Here is a 13,461-nt window from a genome sequence, read left to right as displayed (position 1 = left end):
GGGAGGGGGGATGGGAGGCAGCCAGAAGAATAAGAATTATCTTCACGTTTCCTAAAGTGCCAGGTTAATTTTATATTATATTTGAACTTTTATGAGAGAGTGAAATAGCACAGGTGGGCAAGGGCAATGTTAAGGAAAAAAGAAATAAAAAAAGGAGATGCCTAAGCCATAATGAGACAAGACACATCCACGGGAAAAGACTTCCCCCTGCTGTAGCTAAACTTTAATACTTCTAGAAAAAAATGTAAGGTTGGCCAACACCAAGATGAACATTGTGTAAAGAAAACAAAACAAAGCAAAAACCAAAACCAGCCCCGAAAGGCTGAAGGGGACTACACCGCCCGACAGGTGATCCAGCCACGTGGACAAAGTTAGAACGGAATCGATTGCTACTCAAGAATCTGGTGCCATGAGAGCTTCCTTGTTTCCCCTCACTTGGCCTACAGCAACGTTGAGTTTCATGGTTTCTTCCTTACTGTGTTGCCCCAGAACTGCTTCTAGGACCACACAGCAAGTCCAGACTCGACATGCAGGGGACATGGAAGTCTTACTCCCTCCAGCCCAGGGACCTCCGAGCCAGGTCCGCGGAAGTGTTTAAAGGGTGAAGGATCATGCTTGCTGGAATTCACTTTGAAAACAACTTGCTATCATCACGTGAACGCCCCTGCTGTGGGCATCCTCTGAGCTGGCAGGTGTAAGGAAATGGAATACGACTTCCCGTGTCTCACTTCACCACTGTTTTGGCCTTACTCATCCAATAGAGAAATGTGTCAGGTTCCCGCTTAGCCCCCAGGAGAGATCTTGAGGGGTGTGGTTTCTGGGTCAAAACGAAAGGCATGGCTGTCCTCTAAGGCTCCGCTGGCCAGGCGGTCAGTGGCCAGGAGACTTCAGCGCTGCCATTTAGAACGGAGCTGGTCCCAGAGCAGGGAGCTTTCAACAGCTTTACACAGACTGGAGTGGGCAGTGGGGGAGCACAATCCAGTCCACCCGGCGGGGGAGACCCGGCAGGGGAGTCGCTCCCACTGGTTCATAAACCTAAAACAGGATTAAAAATAAGAACCCCACCACCACCCCAAAAGTTCTCTGGTTTCCGGGGCGGGATTAGCGGAGGGAACAGAGAATCAGACTCCTCCTTTCCTGAGCCTGGAGCCAGCGCGCCCCCCACAGCGTTTACTCCCTGATTCTGCTCCCCAGCTCCCAGGCCACACCCAGGCAGCACCTGGGGGACGCTTTCAGGAGACACGGACACAGTTTCAGCTGCGACCCAGAGCAGATAAGCGATTCTTATAACAAATCATTTGTTCAAAACCACTCTTCCTATTTTCCACACAATACGCACAGTCCTTCCTTTTGTTGTAAAGTTACAAACAGAAAAGGCCTGTCTTTGAAAGGAAAGACATTTTCCGAGTCTCTATAAAGTGCAGCTAATTTAAGGCAAATTTATGTGAAATATAAAAGGTGGCTTATTCTCTCTATATACACATTTCCCAGTTTTAAAAGGTAAAGTTTCTTCCTCTCAAAAAAAAAGAGAAAAAAATGAAGGTTTTATTTCTTTTTTCTTGGAAATTTAAAAATGTAAGATCTGGCTTCAGGAAATCATAGATTTCTGAACATCATTATATAAGTAAAATGGTCTTTTTTTAAAAAAATAACTTTTCTATAGCTTCTTCAAACAAGTTACAAGGAGGCAATGTGTCTGCTACAGTGGTCTGAAGGACTGATGGGTAGGCGGAGGGTTATTTTGTGAGGTGAGTAGCCTTTAGGTATTCGGGGTGTATCTCCATTTCTGAAACAAGCCTGATGAAGCTAGACACCTACAGCGACTCTCAGCTCCAGGAATGAGTATCTCCCATCTCCATCAGAATCAAATGTCCTCAAGTGCTCTGGTTCTGGCAGGGCAGAAGCTGGGCCTGTGAGATGTCCTGGTAGGGCAGCCTCCCATCCATGTCCTGGCCAGTCCTGTGGAATCAGTCCTGAAGATCAGCGCTAGAAATTCCTGGCAGGGAGCTAGGTCCTGGGTGGGTAGCTTCCTTAAGCTGGTCACCACCAGGCTGTGAACATTTTGGCCAGGCTGACGGCTTTGACGTGGCGCTCTGAACTGGCCCTTCCTCAGGGTTCTCTGGAGGCCTGCCGCTCTCAGGTTTGTTTGCAGGGCACCGATCGGCTGCAGTTGCTCTGAGAGTTTGAACTGTCCTCTTTCTTTACACTTTGGGTTTTGAATGGTTCCGTTCTGTTGGTCACTTGACCCAAAGATTCTCTTTTCCGAGTGGCAGCTCTATCATCCTTCTGTTTCAGGTTCTCACTTTGTGGGTCCAGTTCTGATGTAACCGAAGGTGATGGAATGGGCTGGTAGCTTCCACTGGGCTCCACTGAGAAGTGCTGGTGCATATCATTCTGCAGTAGCTCCCTGGCCTTCTTATGCGCATCCACAGCCTTCTGTATTGCCCCCACAAGAGCCCAGCAATATGGACGCTGTTTAAAGTGTTGCCGATGGACCCTACACTGGTCGGAAGTCCCTCCACAGTGGACTGCAGGCTAATCAAGTCTGCAGCTGGCTGAACATTGGCTTCGAGGTGGTTTACTGCAGAGGTCAACAGTGAAATCTGTTCATCTTTTTATCCATTTCTGGGATGTTCATCCGGACTTTGTTTAAGCCCGTCCAGATGCAATCTTTTCAGGTTGTTTTTGCTTGGTGAGTAGATCTTCGTTAAGTTTGGGGATTTCTTTATTTTTATTTTTAAATTTTTTTTTTATTTTTGACAGGCAGAGTGGACAGTGAAAGAGAGAGACAGAGAGAAAGGTCTTCCTTTGCTGTTGGTTCACCCTCCAATGGCCACCACGGCCAGTGCGCAGCAGCCAGCGCATCGTGCTGGTCCGAAGCCAGGAGCCAGGTGCTTCTCCTGGTCTCCCATGGGGTGCAGGGCCCAAGCACTTGGGCCATCCTCCACTGCACTCCCGGGCCACAGCAGAGAGCTGGCCTGGAAGAGGGGCAACTGGGACAGAATCCGGCGCCCCGACTGGGACTAGAATCCGGTGTGCCGGCGCCGCGAGGCGGAGGATTAGCCTATTGAGCCACAGTGCCAGCGATTTCTTTTTTTTAAAAAAGATTTATTTTTATTTATTTGAAAGATGGAGTTACACAGAGAGGTAGAGACAGAGAAAGTCTTCCATCCGCTGGTTCACTCCCCAGATGGTTGCAATCGCCAGAGCTGTGCTGATCCAAAGCCAGGAGCCAGGAGCTTCTTTCCCGGTCTTCCATGTGGGTGCAGGGGTCTAAGGACTTGGGCCATCTTCCATTGCTATCCCAGGCCATAGCAGAGAGCTGGATTGGAAGAGAAGCAGCCGGGACTAGAACCGGCGCCCATATGGGATGCCGACGCTTCAGGCCAGGGTGTTAACCCGCCGTGCCACAGCGCCAGCCCGGGGATTTCTTGAAATGAACTTTCTGATTAGATTTCATTGTTCTACTTTTTCCCTTGAGGGCCTCCAGATGCTCCCTGGAGCACCCTGCATCTACACCAAGCCCACTCAGGCCGCAGCACAGGCAGCGAGGACGCCCAAAGCACGGAGTGGGTAACAGGTCTTGTGGCATCATTAAGTAGTCTCCCGGGACAAAGCGGGAGCGGTTTCCAGCCACACCGAATTCCTCTTCCTCCTCAGAGCTGGACTCCGTGTCCGAGTCCGGAGGCTCCGTGCGGAGCAGGCAGTGGCTGCTGGCGCCCTTCTTGGGCTTCTTTCTCCGGCTGTCCGCAGCCAAGCCGATCAAGGCATTGAGCTCTCTGCGTTTTTTCATCTTCTTGTGCGGGGTGAGCGGAGCGGCCACTCCTGAGCTGCCAGGTTCGTACCCGACGCCCAACTCCCTTGCTGCCTTGGAGCTGCCTTCCAGGGTGGGGTATCCTGGGCCAGAGCCCCCTGGTCACTCCCACCCTGGGGTGGGACTGACCAGAACCGCTGGGGGCTGGAGACTGGAGCCCAGAGGAAACTGGAACTCAGATTGGGGGCGGGGTGGGGGTGGGATGGGAGAGACCACATAGAGATGGCCGGGAGCTTGTGATCTAAATGGATTAAGCCCTAGGCGTGGAGTATCACAGAATGGGAAGGGGCATGGGGTGGGGGTGCGGGGCTGTGGGGGGAGGGCTCCAGACTCGGGCCATCCCGGCCTGCTGTTGGCCTCTAGAGATCAGTTGAGGGAGGGGCTGCTGGTGCCTGCAGCCCCCAGCTGTCAAGCTGATTGAGGAAGGAGGCGGGCTGAACAACTGAAGACGCGGTCCCAGTAGGGTGCTCTCCATCGCCCTCTCTTGACCAAACCTCACGTTGCACCAGCTGACGAGGGGAAATGTTTAACACTGAGAGTGTTCTCCCAGGCAGGGGGGCGCGCCTTCTGTAACAGTTTCCGGGGCTGGGCTGATGTGGCGTATGTGGCTGATGTGGCGTAGGTGTACATTCTTGTTGGGAGACCTGTGAATGGCCAGTTGTTTGCTGAGGGTTAGGGAGATTGCATATGCACATTTTATGAGGTGTTTACTGCATAAATGGTTAAGTAACTTGTCCAAGAGTACACACAAGAGAGCAGTGCGGCTGCAATCAAATCCTCCCCTGTCGGCCTCTGCATCCCTACTAGGCTACATCTTCGAGATGACAAGGACACGAGTGTGTCTCTCTTCCAGGGCCCACCATGAGGATTCTTCCAGGGCAGAATGAAAGCTGGGTTTCTGAATTTGTCCTGCTGGGCTTCTCCAGTGACCCCATATCCAACAGGCTCCTCTTCATGGTCTTCTTTCTCCTCTACCTGAGTTCAGTCCTGGGCAATGGGCTTGTCGCCACCCTGATCTGCCTGGACTCCCGTCTCCACACTCCCATGTACTTCTTCCTCTGTGTCCTCTCCTTGCTGGACATAAGCGCCATCACCACCACCGTACCTCAGATGCTGGTGCATCTTCTGTCTTACACTCAGACCATCCCTTTTGCTGGCTGCTGGCTGCAGATGTATGTGTTTGGTGCCCTGGGCCTGACGGAGTGCCTCTTCTTTGTAGTTATGGCTTACGACCGATACGTGGCCGTTTGCTACCCACTGCGTTACACGGTCATCCTCAGCTGGGGCCTGTGCACACAGTTGGCAGCGGGAACACTGGTCTTTGGTTTCATCTTTTCTCTGATTCACACGTTTCTCACCATGAGGTTGCCATACTGTGGGCCCAATGTGGTGAACCACTACTTCTGTGAAGGCCCCTCGGTGCGGAGCTTGGCCTGCGTGGACACCCACCTCATTGAACTGGTGGACCTGGTCATCAGTGTCTTTATGGTTGTTACTCCCGTCTCCCTCATCCTGGCCTCCTATATTCACATTGCCCTGGCTATTCTCAACATCAAGTCCACCCAGGGACGCTGGAAGGCCTTCTCCACCTGTGCCTCCCACCTGACCATGGTCACATTCTTCTACGTTCCAGCCACTTACATCTACATGAGGCCCAACTCCAGCTACTCCCCTGAGCAAGACAAGCAGGTGTCCCTCTTTTACAATGTTTTTACTGTCCTGCTCAACCCCGTGGTCTACAGCCTGAGGAACAAGGATATTAAGGCAGCTTTTCTCAAGGTGGTGGAAGTGTTGCCTAGCGACCTGGGAGCCAGGAGAGGCCGGAGACAGAATATGCAACACTGAAGAAAGGGACACAATTTGTAATGCATACAACCAACATTGTGCATTTCAACCAACACAGCACTTTTCAACAAAACAAGTGTACCCAAAACAAACGTGGCTGTCTTGATCAAGTTGTTATGTTGTGTAATAAATAACTGCAATAGTGGCTTACAGTGGTAGTTTATTTATTGCTTGTATTCCAGGAAAGTTGTAGGTTGGTCTTGGCTTCTGTAGTCTCAGATCCACCCTGAAGGAGGAGCCCTCATGTGGAACATGCCATTCTTACTACAGAGGAAAAGGAACAATGGCCAAAATATATGTTGTTCTTAAAGTTTCTGATCAGAAGTGACATATATTTAGTTGCTCATGTCTCATTGGCCAAAATGAGTCACATGGTCAGACTTGATGGCAAAGGTCAAGAAACCTTTTCTTCCTATGGAGAAATAATGAAAGTCACATGGCAATGGACAGGCATGTGTAACTCCTCTACAGGGAGGGCAACAAATGACAAGGATAATAATACAATCTGCCATGATATCACAGAAACTGGTAGGATACCTGTAACCAACACAAAACATTTGATCCTCAAGTGTTATGGTACATGGAAACATTAGAGGGCCTTGTTGATGTAAACAAGAAGTACATGTAAATAAAATAGCTGTGGTCAGTATTGAAAGCTACCCTAGTGATGTGTGGGACCAGTACACTCCTGGACCTGACTTGGTGCGTGGAGTCCAATGTGGTTCATGGGGCTGACCTGGCATACTCTGCACTGTGCTGTGAAGGACACAGGACTTAATGTTCAGTGACCTGGATTTTCCTCCTAGCCTTGCTGTCTTGCTGTTTGTGTGAATTTACTTCCTCCCTCTGGGCCTCATAAATTTCATCTATAAAATTAACACCATGAATTTAATGTTCTCCAAAGCTTCTTGTACCTCTAAAAGTCTATGTTACAGTAGGTGAAGTGGGCATGGTATATGAAACTCAAAAGCGAGAAGCTTGTCCAAGTCCTCTGTCAACCACAACAGGAATAAGGGAAACACAGAGAAGCAAGAGATGCGGAAACCATGATGGGCAGCACTCGTGGCAGTGACTCTTACTCTTTCAAGAGAGTTAAATGACATACAGGGCTCTCTGAGAGCCTTAGCACAGGTCTTGGAGTTAGCATGGACATCGGGTTCCCTTTTAGGCCTCATTGGTGGCCCAGAGGTTGTGGAGATGAGTCAATTTCATTGCACTATTTATTTTTTAATTGATTAATTATTTGAAAGAGACACAGAGAGGGAGATAGTTTTCATCTGTTGGTTCATTCCCTAAATGCCTGCAATCATTAGGATTGAGCCAGGCTGAAGCCAGGAGCCCCAAACTCAATCTCCCATATGGAATGTCAATGCCCCAAGTGGCGTCTTAACTGCTGCACCCATCATCTGCTCCAGTTCCACTATTTCTTTTTTTTTTTTTTTTTTTTTGACAGGCAGAGTGGACAGTGAGAGAGAGAGACAGAGAGAAAGGTCTTCCTTTGCCGTTGGTTCACCCTCCAATGGCCGCCGCGGCCAGCGCGCTGCGGCCGGCGCACCGCGCTGATCCGATGGCAGGAGCCAGGAGCCAGGTGCTTTTCCTGGTCTCCCATGGGGTGCAGGGCCCAAGCACCTGGGCCATCCTCCACTGCACTCCCTGGCCACAGCAGAGGGCTGGCCTGGAAGAGGGGCAACCGGGACAGAATCCGGAGCCCCGACCGGGACTAGAACCCGGTGTGCCGGCGCCGCTAGGCGGCAGTTCCACTATTTCTTGAACATTCATTATAGTCCAGCTAGTAACAAGTCCCAGAAAGAGAGAGAGAGATGGTGAGACAGTCATGAAATTATAATATCACAACCCTGAAGATTCTGCAGTTTTTTTTTTTTTGTTTTTTTGTTTTTTTTTTTTTTTTTTTTTTGACAGGCAGAGTGGACAGTGAGAGAGAGAGACAGAGAGAGAAAGGTCTTCCTTTGCCGTTGGTTCACCCTCCAATGGCCGCCGCTGCAGCCGGCGCACCGCGCTGATCCGATGGCAGGAGCCAGGAGCCAGGTGCTTCTCCTGGTCTCCCATGGGGTGCAGGGCCCAAGCACCTGGGCCATCCTCCACTGCACTCCTGGCCATAGCAGAGAGCTGGCCTGGAAGAGGGGCAACCGGGACAGAATCCGGCGCCCCGACCGGGACTAGAACCCGGTGTGCCGGCGCCGCAAGGTGGAGGATTAGCCTATTGAGCCACGGCGCCGGCTGATTCTGCAGTTTTTTGAGGTAACCAATGATCTAATGGGACTGAGGTTCTCTCTGTAGGTGGCAGACATGGAGGATCCCACATCAATCCCCCATTGTGTAGCTCAGCATTTGTAAGCTCTCCAAAGCTTGGCAGTAGGGAAGGTGCAGGGTGACATAAACAGAAATGCATCCCTGCAAAATTCACATGTTGAAGCTCTAACTCCTAATGTGACTGTTGCTGGACTGAGGACGTAATCAAAGTGAAATGAGGTCACAGATTTGGAGCCCTAATCTACTAGGATTAATGTCCTCAGGGCTGGCGCCGCCACTCACTTGGTTAATCCTCCACCTGCGGCGCCGGCACTCCAGGTTCTAGTCCCGGTTGGGGTGCCTGATTCTGTCCCGGTTGCTCCTCTTCCAGTCCAGCTTTCTACTGTGGCCTGGGAGTGCAGTGGAGGATGGCCCAAGTGCTTGGGCCCTGCACCTGCATGGGAGACCAGGAGGAAGCACCTGGCTCCTGGCTTCGGATCGGTGCAGCGCACTGGCCACAGCGCACCGGCTGTAGCGGCCATTTAGGGGGTGAACCAACGGAAAAGGAAGACCTTTCTCTCTGTTTCTTTCTCTCTGTCTAACTCTGCCTGTCAAAAAAAAAAAAAAAAGATGTCCTCAGAAGACAAGATACCAGAGAGCTTGTCCCGCTGCTTCAGCCTGTGAGGACCCAGGAGAAAGCAGCCAGCTGTGAACCAGAAAGAGAGCCCGCACCAGAATCTGACCATGCTGCCATTCTGAGCTCAGACTTTGGCCCTCAGACCTGTGAGAAAATAAATTTCTGTTATTTAAGCCACCTGTTATGTCAGACTGAGCTGGTTCATATATAGGCCAACTGCAAGAAAAGTAGTATTATTTCTACCAGCAGTAGAATGAGAGCTTGAAATAGAAATCAAGTTCAATTCTGAAAGTGAATTTGAAAAACTCTGAAGGGAAAAAAAACCCAGAGCTCTGGGATAGAGAAAAATGGAGGATGGTAATTACTTACTAGGAAAGAGCTAGAGAAATGGAGATGGGGGCAAAGCTGGAGGGGTTTTGGATGACCCTGTGCCTCACGTTCCCCGTGGCTGTGTTCTGGGTTTCCAATCAGGCCAGCTGGCATGAGGATTATGCTGCATAGCACAAGAGGGAGCTGCGGCCACCTGAGAAGGGGGTCAGCACAAAGAGCTCCAAGAAGTCAAAGGCAGGACCCGGAAGCAGCTGGGGGAGAAGCTCCTTCTCACTGCCCAGCACGACTCCTGTGGCCTCTGAGTGCTTGAGTCCCAGCTCCCCAGTCCACCCCACAAAATAACACAGACCCAGGTCCCTGCTGCTAAAAAAGACTAATAAGGTTTTAGAATTAAGGGGGGGGGGCAGCACTTGGCATAGCAGGTAAGGCCTGCCTTCAGTGACAGCATACCACATGGACGCTGCTTCAAGACTCAGCTGCTCCACTTCCTATCCAGCTCTCTGCTATAGCCTGGAAAAGCAGTAGAAAATGGACCAAGTCCTTGGGCCCCTGCACCCAAGTGGGAGACCTGGAAGAGGCTCCTGGCTCCTGGCTTTGGATTGGTGCACCTCTAGCTTTTGCAGCCAAATGGGGAGTGAACCATCAGATGGAAGACCTCTCTTACTCTCTGCCTCTCCTTCTTTCTCTGTGTAACTCTGACTTTCAAATAAATAGATAAATCTTTTTAAAAAGCATAGAAAATCTTTTCTAAAAAAAGGAATTAAGGAGGTAAGGTTTAGTTTATACCCAAGGATGAGAAGGAACCAACCAAGAGAAGGGAATTTCAGGCAGGGTACACCAGGTACAAAGGCCACAATTAGGAAAAGACTTGGCATTGTTCGAAGAGCTGGAGGAAGGTTTGTGTGGTCAGAGTAAAGTTTTTGGAAGTAGAGCTATTAGGGAGTTGGACAAAGACCAGGTCCTGGAGAGCCCTGTAGAAAGTGCGTACTTGGTGCTGAGTACAATGGAAGTGCTCAGATTCTGTCTGGGGATGTGCTACAGTTTCAGGGATGACAATCCCAGTGTGACTCTGGCTTTAGGAAAGGCGACTGGAAAGGGGGAGGCAGAAAAGAAAGAAGTCTTTCAGGAGACTCACAGGCTGGCAGTGAGGCTAACATACCCCCCTTTGGAAAAACCCTGGGGAGAATTCGAGCTGGAAGCTATTGGAGGGAGGCTGTGTTTTTCCTGTTTTGCTGGAAGTTAGATGTCAAAAAGAGGAATAACCAGGGAAAGGAAGAAGTGAGGAGTTGGGCAAGGAGGTGATGAGTGGAGTGACCAGTGAGAAATGGGGTCTGGGGATGACGAATGCCTAAGAGCTCTGAATTTGTCTCTGCTACTTGTGCATAAATTTAGACTTGGTGAGACGGTCCTGAAGTGTTTACCCAGAGATACGGCAGGACTGGGCTAGGCAGTTAATCTGGGTGGGTGGGGACAGATGATGCACCCAAGAGCTCTAGGTACTGGGATTCAAACCAGAATGGTGGTTCTGGGCTCTACAGCACCTGGCCAGTCTGTCCTGATCAGTCTATGTAGTGTGATGAGGTCTTATTTGTCTCTCTCCCAAGACAGAGTATAATAGATTTTGAAATTAAGGATGTTAGTTGATTTCATCTTGAAGGTGATGAGCAACCTACTTTGTTCCAGGGGTAAGGAATGAAGTGGAGGAGGAGTGGTGGCACAGTGTTTTCATAATGGCTTATGGGACTGAAGGGGTTGGATTGAGGAAGAGAACTGAGTAGGGAAAACCTGGGCACAATAGGGGAAGATGTCAGGCTTGGATGGTGGCAATGAGTGGAGAGATGCGCAAGAAGCAAGAGCACGTGATGGTTTGGATGTACTGGTGGAAGAAAGAGAGATCAGGGAGGAGATCAAGGTTTTCAGTCAGTCCTACCATTGTCTTTGCTTCCCACAGCTCCCGTAGAGGGGCAAATTGACTGTCAGCTCTCATCCCCTGATACCTGGCACAGCTGAAAGAAGTCATAGCCTCTGTTCTCATGGAGATTGCAATCCACAAACCAGCACCATTCATAAAAAGCACAGGCGTATTTAGGAATGGGTTCTATAAAATATTATTGAATAAATTCACTATTTGAGTTGCTGTGTTTTGTTTTCTTGCTTTCAAACTTTATGTTTCCTTTTGTAAAAAAAAAAAGATTTATTTACTTTAAAGTCAGAGTTACAGAGATAGAGGGAGAGACAGAGAGATATTTTTCATCTGCTGGTTCACTCCCCAAATGGCTGTAATGCCAAGGCTGGGCCAGACTGAAGCCAGGAGCCAGGAACTCTATCCAGGTCTCCAATGTGGGTGGCAGGGGCCCACATACTTGGGCCATCTTCTGCTGCTTTTCCCAGGCCATTAGCAGGGAGCTGGATCTGAAGTAGAGCAGTTGAGACATGAAGCAGTGCCCACATGGAATGCCAGCATCACAGCCAGCAACTTTAACCCCTACACCACTACGTTGATCCCTGTGTCTCCTTTAACAAAGCAAATGGACATTGAGTGGTTGATCCATGGCGGAGTGATTGATCCTAAGAATTAAGGGGACACTGGGATTCTGATGGACAACTGGAGCCAATGTTACAGTGACTGGAACCCACAGGATTCTTTGAGAACATCCATGCCCAACTGTACAGGTCAATGGAAAACCATGGATATCTGAAAAGCAAACCCAGCAGGATTAAAGATTCCAACCCTGCAGGAATGAGGATTTGGGTCACTCCACCAGGAGAATAACTTAGAACAGTTGCGTTTCTGGTGGAGGGCAAGAGATATATGGAATGGACAAAGAAGGAAGCCATAGATACCACCTGTGATCTCATGACCAGTTACATCATAAGTCTGGTAGGACACAAGCCTACCACTTGAGAAAAGCAGTATTTCACTAAATCAAAATGTCTCCCTCAGGGCGGCGCTGCGGTGTAGTGGGTAAAGCCACCGCCTGTAGTGCTGGCATCCCACATGGACGCTGGTTCAAGTCCTGGGTGCTCCACTTCCAATCCAGCTCTCTGCTATGGCCTGGGAAAGCAGTAGAAGATGGCCCAACTTTTTGGGCCCTTGCACTCACATGGGATATCCGGAAGAAGCTCCTGGCACCTGGCTTCGGATTGGCACAGCTCCGGCCATTGTGGCCAACTGGGGAGTGAACCATTGGATGGAAGACTTCTCTCTCTCTCTGCCTCTCCTCTCTGTGTAACTCTGACTTTCAAACAAATAAATAAATCTTTTAAAAAAAGTTTCTCTGTAGATTCTGTTCCTTTTGTTCTCATACATCCACCAACAATCTCAAGTTGCATCTGCAGCAGATTGTTTAGAATATGTTATCACTTATTAATGTTTGACTTTCTGCAAGAAATTTACCTTCCCCAAACCCCAGTTTTTTCTTTAAGAATGACTGGTACTGTAGACCATTTGCTGTAGACTGAACACTTGCCTTCTCCCAAACTCATGTATTGAAACTCACTCCCCAGTGTGATGCCATCTGGGAGGCGATCAGGTCCCCAGAACTCTGCAGTTAGTGCCCTTCTAAAAGGGACTCAGAGAGCTTCCTTGTCCCTTTTGCCATGGGAGGTAATGAGGTTGAGAAGATGGCCATCTGTGAACCAGGACGTAGGTCCTCACTAGACACTGAATCTTCCCAGGACTTGATCTTGGACTTTCTGGCCCCCGGAATTGTGAGAAACAAATTTCTGGGCTATAAACCACCCAGTCTGTGATATTCTGTAGTAGTACCCTGAATGAATGGACACTACTGGAGCACAAGAAATCTAAAAGGGAGAGAACGATCCAACATGGGAAGCAGGATATACAGCAGACTCATAGAATGGCAGATGTCCTAAATAGCACTCTGGCCTCAGAATCAGCCCTTAAGGCATTCGGATCTGGCTGAAGAGCACATGAGAGTATTTTAGGCATGGAAAGCCAAGACACTCTGGAAAAAAAAACACAACTAAATAAAGATCTCTGTGAGTGAGATCCCAGTGGAAAGAACGGGGCCATCAAAGAAGGAGGTACCTTTCTCTGAAGGGAGGAGAGAATTTCCACTTTGACTATGACCTTGTCTGAATAAGATCAAAGTCAGCGAACTTAAAAGGCTTCCATAGCCTTGACAACTCATGACTAGAGCCTAGGGAGATTACTGACACCATAAACAAGAGTGTCAAATTGTTAAGTTAACAACAGGAGTCACTGTGTACTTACTTCTCATGTGGGAGCTGTCCTTAATGTGTTGTCCAATGTGAATTAATGCTATTACTAGTACTGAAACAGTATTTTACACTTTGTGTTTCTGTGTGGGTGCAAGCTGATGAAATCTTTACTTATTATATACTAAATCGATCTTCTGTATACAAAGATAATTGAAAATGAATCTTGATGTGAATGGAATGGGAGAGGGAGCGGGAGATGGGAGGGGTGCGAGTGGGAGGGAAATATGGGGGGGAAGCCATTATAATCCATAAACTGTACTTTGGAAATTTATATTTACTAAATAAAAGTTTAAAAAAAGACATAGTGATGGGAAAAGTGTCCTTTGTAATTCTCTGATTA

At 49.0% G+C, this 13,461-nt stretch overlaps 1 protein-coding gene and 1 pseudogene across 1 annotated transcript; one reads left to right on the top strand and one right to left on the bottom strand.

Annotated features, from left to right (window-relative positions):
* Positions 1 to 1,524: 1,524 nt before the first annotated feature.
* On the bottom strand, positions 1,525 to 4,038 carry LOC103350204 (EF-hand calcium-binding domain-containing protein 14-like; annotated as a pseudogene).
* A 637-nt stretch (positions 4,039 to 4,675) lies between these two features.
* On the top strand, positions 4,676 to 8,052 carry LOC100353183 (olfactory receptor 2A12-like). Its single transcript, XM_002715701.2, has 2 exons — positions 4,676 to 5,596; positions 8,026 to 8,052. Exons 1-2 carry the CDS (start codon positions 4,676 to 4,678, stop codon positions 8,050 to 8,052), a joined length of 948 nt encoding a protein of 315 aa, XP_002715747.2.
* Positions 8,053 to 13,461: the final 5,409 nt, after the last annotated feature.

Source organism: Oryctolagus cuniculus, chromosome 7, assembly GCF_964237555.1.
Source record: "Oryctolagus cuniculus chromosome 7, mOryCun1.1, whole genome shotgun sequence".
Lineage (NCBI taxonomy): Eukaryota > Metazoa > Chordata > Mammalia > Lagomorpha > Leporidae > Oryctolagus > Oryctolagus cuniculus.
This window is presented reverse-complemented; position numbering and strand designations above follow the sequence as displayed.

Bases quoted from the DNA above. Each gene is read 5' to 3' on its own strand.
- LOC100353183 (XM_002715701.2), top strand. From the start codon at position 4,676: ATGAGGATTCTTCCAGGGCAGAATGAAAGCTGGGTTTCTGAATTTGTC. The intron at 5,597-8,025 runs GTGGAAGTGTTG...AGCTCTCCAAAG, and splicing joins AGGCAGCTTTTCTCAAGGTG to CTTGGCAGTAGGGAAGGTGC.